Below are 10,193 nucleotides of genomic sequence, written 5' to 3'. Positions count from 1 at the left end.
CCCTGATGGTGCCTTCCTGTCCCCCCCCCCTGATGGTGCCTTCCTGTCCCCCCCCCCTGATGGTGCCTTCCTGTCCCCCCCCCTGATGGTGCCTTCCTGTCCCCCCCCTGATGGTGCCTTCCTGTCCCCCCCTGATGGTGCCTTCCTGTCCCCCCCCCCTGATGGTGCCTTCCTGTCTTCCCCCCTGATGGTGCCTTCCTGTCTTCCCCCCTGATGGTGCCTTCCTGTCCCCCCTGATGGTGCCTTCCTGTCCCCCCCCCCTGATGGTGCCTTCCTCTCCCCCCCCCCTGATGGTGCCTTCCTGTCCCCCCCGCTGATGGTGCCTTCCTGTCCCCCCCCTGATGGTGCCTTCCTGTCCCCCCCCCCCTGATGGTGCCTTCCTGTCCCCCCCCTGATGGTGCCTTCCTGTCCCCCCCCTGATGGTGCCTTCCTGTCCCCCCCCTGATGGTGCCTTCCTGTCCCCCCCCTGATGGTGCCTTCCTGTCCCCCCCCTGATGGTGCCTTCCTGTCCCCCCCCCCTGATGGTGCCTTCCTGTCTTCCCCCCTGATGGTGCCTTCCTGTCTTCCCCCCTGATGGTGCCTTCCTGTCTTCCCCCCTGATGGTGCCTTCCTGTCTTCCCCCCTGATGGTGCCTTCCTGTCCCCCCCCTGATGGTGCCTTCCTGTCCCCCCCCCTGATGGCGCCTTCCTGTCCCCCCTGATGGTGCCTTCCTGTCTTCCCCCCTGATGGTTCTTTCCTGTCCCCCCCCCTGATGGTGCCTTCCTGTCCCCCTCCTTGATGGTGCCTTCCTGTCCCCCCCCTGATGGTGCCTTCCTGTCCCCCCCCTGATGGTGCCTTCCTGTCCCCCCCTGATGGTGCCTTCCTGTCCCCCCCCTGATGGTTCCTTCCTGTCCCCCCCCTGATGGTTCCTTCCTGCCCCCCCCCCCTTGATGGTGCCTTCCTGCCCCCCCCCCTGATGGTGCCTTCCTGTCCCCCCCCCCCTGATGGTGCCGTCCTGTCCCCCCTGATGGTGCCTTCCTGTCCCCCCCCCTGATGGTGCCTTCCTGCCCCCCCCCCTGAAGATGCCTTCCTGTCCCCCCCCTGATGGTGCCTTCCTGTCCCCCCCCCTGATGGTGCCTTCCTGTCCCCCCCTGATGGTGCCTTCCTGTCCCCCCCCCTGATGGTGCCTTCCTGTCCCCCCCTGATGGTGCCTTCCTGTCCCCCCCTGATGGTGCCTTCCTGTCCTTCTTGCACACTGTCACACATCAGGGCACACTGTCACACACCAGGGCACACTGTCACACACCAGGGCACACTGTCACACACCAGGGCACACTGTCACACACCAGGGCACACTGACACACACCAGGGCACACTGTCACACACCAGGGCACACTGTCACACACCAGGGCACACTGTCACACACCAGGGCACACTGTCACACACCAGGGCACACTGACACACACCAGGGCACACTGTCACACACCAGGGCACACTGTCACACACCAGGGCACACTGTCACACACCAGGGCACACTGTCACACACCAGGGCACACTGTCACACACCAGGGCACACTGTCACACACCAGGGCACAATGTCACACACCAGGGCACACTGTCACACACCAGGGCACACTGACACACACCAGGGCACAATGTCACACACCAGGGCACAATGTCACACACCAGGGCACACTGTCACACACCAGGGCACACTGTCACACACCAGGGCACACTGTCACACACCAGGGCACACTGACACACACCAGGGCACACTGACACACACCAGGGCACACTGACACACACCAGGGCACACTGACACACACCAGGGCACACTGACACACACCAGGGCACACTGACACACACCAGGGCACACTGTCACACACCAGGGCACACTGTCACACACCAGGGCACACTGTCACACACCAGGGCACACTGTCACACAGCAGGGCACACTGTCACACAGCAGGGCACACTGTCACACAGCAGGGCACACTGTCACACAGCAGGGCACACTGTCACACAGCAGGGCACACTGTCACACACCAGGGCACACTGACACACACCAGGGCACACTGGCACACACCAGGGCACACGGACACCACCACACAAGTGGAACACGAGTAAGGTCCCACAAGCACAGAGTACCACCAGCACATTAACACACAAGGTACAGGAACACACACAGTGGACTCCAACAACCGCAGGCCGCCTCCACCCACCAACATGAATAAATAAGACGACATGGGGACCATCACTCGGGCTTCCTCTGCCATATCCTGGGGTTGGCATTATCACTGGATCACAAATTCACAGTTATTCATCCTTCAAACTGTCTTAAAAGCCCGTCATGTTTAGAATAATGTGTCACTGCACTCTGGTATATCATACAGTGTTCACTCCAGCATTGACTTGACTTTTACTCCTGTGATGTATTAGATAAATCACGATGAAAGGCACTCTACAGTCTGTTGCATCTGGCTATACCTTTGTGATGACACTACCGTGATATCCCCGTGCTGGCTCCCAGACCAGTGGTGTGTCCCCGTGCTGGCTCCCAGACCAGTGGTGTGTCCCCGTGCTGGCTCCCAGACCAGTGGTGTGTCCCCGTGCTGGCTCCCTGACCAGTGGTGTGTCCCCGTGCTGGCTCCTAGACCAGTGGTGTGTCCCCGTGCCGGCTCCAAGACCAGTGGTGTGTCCCCGTGCTGGCTCCCAGACCAGTGGTGTGTCCCCGTGCTGGCTCCCAGACCAGTGGTGTGTCCCCGTGCTGGCTCCCAGACCAGTGGTGTGTCCCCGTGCTGGCTCCCAGACCAGTGGTGTGTCCCCGTGCTGGCTCCCAGACCAGTGGTGTGTCCCCGTGCCGGCTCCCAGACCAGTGGTGTGTCCCCGTGCTGGCTCCCAGACCAGTGGTGTGTCCCCGTGCTGGCTCCCAGACCAGTGGTGTGTCCCCGTGCTGGCTCCCAGACCAGTGGTGTGTCCCCGTGCTGGCTCCCAGACCAGTGGTGTGTCCCCGTGCTGGCTCCTAGACCAGTGGTGTGTCCCCGTGCTGGCTCCTAGACCAGTGGTGTGTCCCCGTGCTGGCTCCTAGACCAGTGGTGTGTCCCCGTGCTGGCTCCTAGACCAGTGGTGTGTCCCCGTGCTGGCTCCTAGACCAGTGGTGTGTCCCCGTGCTGGCTCCTAGACCAGTGGTGTGTCCCCGTGCTGGCTCCTAGACCAGTGGTGTGTCCCCGTGCTGGCTCCTAGACCAGTGGTGTGTCCCCGTGCTGGCTCCTAGACCAGTGGTGTGTCCCCGTGCTGGCTCCCAGACCAGTGGTGTGTCCTCGTGCTGGCTCCCAGACCAGTGGTGTGTCCCCATGCTGGCTCCCAGACCAGTGGTGTGTCCCCGTGCTGGCTCCTAGACCAGTGGTGTGTCCCCGTGCTGGCTCCTAGACCAGTGATGTGTCCCCGTGCTGGCTCCTAGACCAGTGGTGTGTCCCCGTGCTGGCACCCAGACCAGTGGTGTGTCCCCGTGCTGGCACCCAGACCAGTGGTGTGTCCCCGTGCTGGCTCCCAGACCAGTGGTGTGTCCCCGTGCTGGCTCCCAGACCAGTGGTGTGTCCCCGTGCCGGCTCCCAGACCAGTGGTGTGTCCCCGTGCCGGCTCCCAGACCAGTGGTGTGTCCCCGTGCCGGCTCCCAGACCAGTGGTGTGTCCCCGTGCCGGCTCCCAGACCAGTGGTGTGTCCCCGTGCCGGCTCCCAGACCAGTGGTGTGTCCCCGTGCCGGCTCCCAGACCAGTGGTGTGTCCCCGTGCCGGCTCCCAGACCAGTGGTGTGTCCCCGTGCCGGCTCCCAGACCAGTGGTGTGTCCCCGTGCCGGCTCCAAGACCAGTGGTGTGTCCCCGTGCCGGCTCCAAGACCATTGGTGTGTCCCCGTGCCGGCTCCAAGACCAGTGGTGTGTCCCCGTGCCGGCTCCAAGACCATTGGTGTGTCCCCTTGCCGGCTCCAAGACCAGTGGTGTGTCCCCGTGCCGGCTCCAAGACCAGTGGTGTGTCCCCGTGCCGGCACCCAGACCAGTGGTGTGTCCCCGTGCTGGCTCCCAGACCAGTGGTGTGTCTCCGTGCTGGCTCCCAGACCAGTGGTGTGTCCCCGTGCTGGCTCCAAGACCAGTGGTGTGTCCCCGTGCTGGCTCCCAGACCAGTGGTGTGTCCCCGTGCTGGCTCCCAGACCAGTGGTGTGTCCCCGTTCTGGCTCCAAGACCAGTGGTGTGTCCCCGTGTTCTAGCAATATGAATTATGTCACTTCTGGGGGCCTCTCCGGGATTAGAAACCCGGAAGTTTAAGCTTCAATAGTTTCATAGAAGATCCACATAGTAGATCCAGGTCTTAAGCCCGCCAGTTCTGTATAGTTCCCGCTGCTCGAGTGATGCCTGTCTCCAAGCATGGGGCAGATATGTTGCTCGCAACAGTGGGGGTCAGCAAGGAGCACTACGCAGGCCTCAAGTGCAGGCCACTGTTGACCCTGGGAGGTGACCCCGGGAGGTGCCGGTGCCAACACTGTACCTCAGACTGAGTCACATGACCCACCGTGTCCCAGCCCTAGATAAGAAGTGAGAAGACGTCTGTGTTCACGAGGTCTTCCATAAGCAGAGTCTTCGGCCCACCACACATTAAGTTCTTGGGGTGCAAGGAATTCCCTAAGATGCTTAGAAGTGGCTTAGAACAGCCTTGTTGCAGTAGTTTGGGGCTCCCTGGAGCAATCACAAGGCCGGAAACGTTCCGGAGGTGTTTGGGACTGTGACGGGAAACTGTGGCACAATGGGCAGTTGAATGGATGAACCTTAACTCCATCAGTTTAATGTTCATCTTGATAACTCGGAGGAGAGCGTTGGGCCGTGCTAGGAGCAGCGAGCAGGACCACCACCAGGATGTACTGTGAACCCCACCACCAGGATGTACTGTGAACCCCACCACCAGGATGTACTGTGAACCCCACCACCAGGATGTACTGTGAACCCCACCACCAGGATGTACTGTGAACCCCACCACCAGGATGTACTGTGACTCTCACCACCAGGACATACTGTGAACCCCACCACCAGGACATACTGTGAACCCCACCACCAGGACATATTGTGAACCCCACCACCAGGACTTACTGTGAACTCCACCACCAGGACATACTGTGAACCCCACCACCAGGACATACTGTGAACCACACCACCAGGACATACTGTGAACCCCACCACCAGGACATACTGTGAACCCCACCACCAGGACATACTGTGAACCCCACCACCAGGACATACTGTGAACCCCACCACCAGGACATACTGTGAACCCCACCACCAGGACATACTGTGATCCCCACCACCAGGACATACTGTGAACCACACCACCAGGACATACTGTGAACCACACCACCATGACATACTGTGAACCCCACCACCAGGACATACTGTGAACCCCACCACCAGGACATACTGTGAACCCCACCACCAGGACATACTGTGAACCCCACCACCAGGACATACTGTGAACCCCACCACCAGGACATACTGTGAACCCCACCACCAGGACATACTGTGAACCCCACCACCAGGACATACTGTGAACCCCACCACTACGACATACTGTGAACCCCACCACTACGACATACTGTGAACCCCACCACCAGGACATACTGTGAACCACAAAACAATGCAACAAACCACATTTGAGGACTGGTTAATAAGTAATTTACAGTATTATCGTAAATCTAAAAAAACTTATAAATCTTGTGTTGTCATGTTTGTTCAGCTGTATTATAAATCCTTGTTCACTGTGAATGATGTGTTGTATTTTCTGAATTTATGTGAATGAAAAGACGCGAATTCGCTTATTTTCTCTTTGGACATTGATACGTTTTCTAAATGCCGATGACCTCATCACAGAAGAACATTTTGAGGGGGATATTAAGGGGGGGATTTTGAGGGGAACTATAACCCCCTCCCCCCTAGTTACTGTCCTGAACACACCTACCACCATTGTCCAGGCTGCCAGTACCACCACTATTGTAACAATGCCATTATTCCCCCCCCCCCACACGTTAACATTGCACACCCCTCCCCCCACACAAGTTAACATTGCACACCCCTCCCCCCACACAAGTTAACATTGCACACCCCTCCCCCCCACCCACCCTTGAAAAGATAGACAACCTGTGCAATACCCTTAAGACTAAATATTATAACATTACTCCTCCCCCACCCCCACCACCCCACCCCCCCCCCCCACCCCCATTAAACATGGCGGCCCCGTGTCAATAGCGACAGGTTGATATTATGTGCCATTCCCTCTCTCTTTAAACACAATTTGCATGTTTGCTGACTCACGGTAATCTTTCAGTAAATATATATATATATGTGTGTGTGTTTGCGTCTGGTCGGCTCCCGTATGACCTGATCACCGGATCTGATTGGGTTGTGTTTAATGGTCTCAAATGGAGCCAGACTGACCCGGGTATTCAACCCTTAATTGAGCTGGATTGACCCGATGGAGTTCTGGTAGACCAGCGTCAACTTAATGGAGCCGGATGTACTCGTGTTGGGCTAGATGGGCGGCTTGGGCCAGATGGGCGGCTTGGGCCAGATGGGCGGCTTGGGCCAGATGGGCGGTTTGGGCCAGATGGGCGGCTTGGGCCAGATGGGCGGCTTGGGCCAGATGGGCGGCTTGGGCAAGATGGGCGGCTTGGGCCAGATGGGCGGCTTGGGCCAGATGGGCGGCTTGGGCAAGATGGGCGGCTTGGGCAAGATGGGCGGCTTGGGCCAGATGGGCGGCTTGGGCCAGATGGGCGGCTTGGGCCAGATGGGCGGCTTGGGCCAGATGGGCGGCTTGGGCCAGATGGGCGGCTTGGGCCAGATGGGCGGCTTGGGCCAGATGGGCGGCTTGGGCCAGATGGGCGGCTTGGGCCAGATGGGCGGCTTGGGCCAGATGGGCGGTTTGGGCCAGATGGGCGGCTTGGGCCAGATGGGCGGCTTGGGCCAGATGGGCTCACATTGTGTTGAGATAAATCAAACAAACATGTAAAGAACCATAGTTCAAAAGGCTGGATGAACTGGTAATTAACAGATAAACGTTTAACGAACCCAGGTGAACCCAGGTGAAGCCAGGTGAAGCCAGGTGAAGCCAGGTGAACCCAGGCGAACCCAGGTGAACCCAGGTGAAGCCAGGTGAACCCAGGTGAAGCCAGGTGAACCCAGGCGAACCCAGGTGAACCCAGGTGAACCCAGGCGAACCCAGGCGAACCCAGGTGAAGCCAGGTGATCCCAGGTGAACTTACAATATGCCAAGAAGAACATGTCAACAACTGTTGGCACAAATGATCTTCTAATGAACCCGTATGAACTTTGTATAGACACACACACACACACACACACACACACACACACACACACACACACACACACACACACACACACACACATATATATATATATATATATATATATATATAATATATATATATATATATATATATATATATATATATATATATATATATAATATATATATATATATATATATATATATATAATATAATATAATATTTGAATATGACCGAAAAGTGAGATTAATAATACTGACATGAATTTTTTCAATATTTCTTTTGTTTTTCTTCACTGTCGGTGGTAATGAAAATATCAATTCTCCAAAATTCATTTTTTATTAATGGTCTGACGCTGAGAAACGTTTCGTAAGGGCTTCTTACATTCTCAAAGACTTCTTTACACTTAACACTACACTTATGAACTACATTTATGATACACTCGATGCACTGTGTATGAAACATTTGACATAACCCTCGCTGTTTACTGGTTTGGGAGAGGTGGGTATTGGGAGAGGTGGGTATTGGGCGAGGCGGGTATTGGATGAGGTGGGTATTGGGTGAGGTGGGTACATGAGAATGGAAGTAACTGCAGAGGGCCTATTGACCCATACGATGCATTGAAGTGGTTAGAATATAGTTGTGCATTAATTGGCTGTTAATTGCTGGTGTTGACTTTTTGATGTGTAGTGCCTCGCTGATGTCGAGTCGCCTGCTATCGCTGTACCTATCGATGATTTCTGTGTTGTTTAAGATTTCTCTGGAGATGGTCTGGTTGTGAGAGGAGATTATGTGTTCCTTTATGGAGCCCTGTTGCTTATGCATCGTTAATCGCCTGGAAAGAGACGTTGTTGTCTTGCCTATATACTGAGTTCTTGAAGGCTCACAGTCCCCAAGTGGGCATTTAAAGGCATAGATGACGTTGGTTTCCTTCAAAGCGTTCTGCTTGGTGTCTGGGGAGTTTTTCATGAGTAGATTGATCGTTTTTTTGGTTTTATAATAAATTATCAGTTGTATTTTCTGATTTTTGTCTGTAGGGATAACGTTCCTATCAACAATATCTTTCAGGACCCTTTCCCCCGTTTTATGAGCTGTTGAAAAGAAGTTCCTGTAAAATAGTCTAATAGGGGGTACAAGTGTTGTGTAAGTTGACTCTTTAGAGGTTGCATGGCGTTTTACCTTTCTTTTCATGATGTCTTCAACGAAACCATTGGAGAAGCCGTTGTTGACTAGGACCTGCCTTACCCTACCGAGTTCTTCATCGACTTCTTTCCACCCTGAGCTGTAGCTGAGAGCACGGTCGACGTAAGCGTTAACAACACTCCTCTTGTACCTGTCTGGGCAGTCACTATTGGCATTGAGGCACATTCCTACGTTTTTCCCTAGTGTAGACTGCAGTATGGAAGCCTCCGCTCCTTTCCGTGACTGTTACATCCAGAAAGGGCAGCTTCCCGTTATTCTCCATCTCGTACGTAAAACTCAACACAGAATTCCGCTCAAATGCCTCCTTCAGCTGCTGCAGACATCTGGCATCAGGTACCTGTGTAAAAATGTTATCAACATACCTGCAGTATATGATGGGTCTCAAGTCCATGTCAACTAAGACCCTCTGCTCGATGGTGCCCATGTAGAAGTTCGCAAACAGGACACCTAGGAGAGAACCCATGGCGACCCCATCTACTTGCTTATACATGTGCCCATCTGGGCTCTAGAAGGGTGCCTCTTTAGTGCGGTTTGGTTTCCTCAGTATGCTTTCTGGAATGTCAAGAGGAGTACAAGCCGGGTCACGATACACTGTCTGCTATCATCCCGATTGTTTCGTCCACAGGAACGTTGGTAAATAGTGAATCCACATCCAACGAGGCTCTTATCCTTGTGGCCCGAGCTCCACGCAGTACGTCGACAAATTCCTTGGGAGACTTCAAGCTGAAAGCACAGGGTATGTAAGGAGTCAGCAACCCATTGAGTCGTTTAGCCACTCTGTATGTGGGTGTGGGTATCTGGCCGATGATTGGCCGAAGTGGGTTTCCAGGCTTGTGGGTCTTGACATTTCCATAGGCGTCCCCAGGTTTGTATTCCCCAACAACTTTTGGCAGGTGAAGTCCGGATTTCTTGGCGTTCACAGTTTTGATTAATCTGTTTACCTTTGTTTTCAATTCGGCTGTAGTGTCCTTCGTTACCCTTTGGAATTTAGTTTGGTCGGAGAGTATGAGGTTCATTTTTGTCAGATATTCGTCTTTTTTAAGAATGACGTATATTGGCGACTTGTCACCTCTCCTAATGACCATCTCCTTGTTCTCACGAAGGCTCTTAGCTGCTGCTTTGAGTTCGGGGGACAGTATGGTGCTTCTGTAGTTACCTCGAAACTTTCCTCCTTCTGCAATAAGTTCTGCTTGTAAGGTGTCTTTAGTGGTAACCTTCTTTTGCTTCTCGAGGTCGAATATATCGTTCAATAGGATTTCCAACTCCACTTTCCGGGCCATCTCACTCGGTCTGGACATAACGTGACAGTTTATACCCAGATTAAGAGAGTAATTTGGTCCTCAGTGAGGTTGATTCCAGCAAGGTTTAAGAAGCCATCTCTGGGTCGTGGAATCGCCTTAGGTCCTCCAAATAATGTTTTTAGTTTCTTGATGATCCTGGTTTCGGTGCTGTGGTGATGTTGTGAAAGATTGTCGAGGTGTTGGTTGATGCGAGTTCGGAGGTCTTCGTCGATGTTGCTGTTTCTCCATTGGTTTGTAGCGTGAAGTTGTGTTTTGTTGTCTTTGATCTCATTTTCTGCCTTGTGTATCTGAAGTCGAATCAGATCTTGGCGATATTTTATCGTGGAGGCTTGGTTTCTTGCTGTTGGGTCGTATTGTAATATTGGCCC

At 54.4% G+C, this 10,193-nt stretch overlaps 1 protein-coding gene across 1 annotated transcript; it reads left to right on the top strand.

Annotated features, from left to right (window-relative positions):
• Positions 1-6,549: 6,549 nt before the first annotated feature.
• Positions 6,550-7,023, top strand: LOC138357827 (paraneoplastic antigen Ma6E-like). The gene has a single exon (XM_069315006.1). It carries the CDS (start codon positions 6,550-6,552, stop codon positions 7,021-7,023), a length of 474 nt encoding a protein of 157 aa, XP_069171107.1.
• The last annotated feature ends 3,170 nt before the right edge of the window (positions 7,024-10,193 follow it).

Source organism: Procambarus clarkii, chromosome 7 (assembly GCF_040958095.1).
Source record: "Procambarus clarkii isolate CNS0578487 chromosome 7, FALCON_Pclarkii_2.0, whole genome shotgun sequence".
Classification (NCBI taxonomy): Eukaryota; Metazoa; Arthropoda; class Malacostraca; order Decapoda; family Cambaridae; genus Procambarus; species Procambarus clarkii.
The sequence above is the reverse complement of the archived record's forward strand: the minus strand, read 5'-3'. Positions and strand labels throughout refer to the sequence as shown.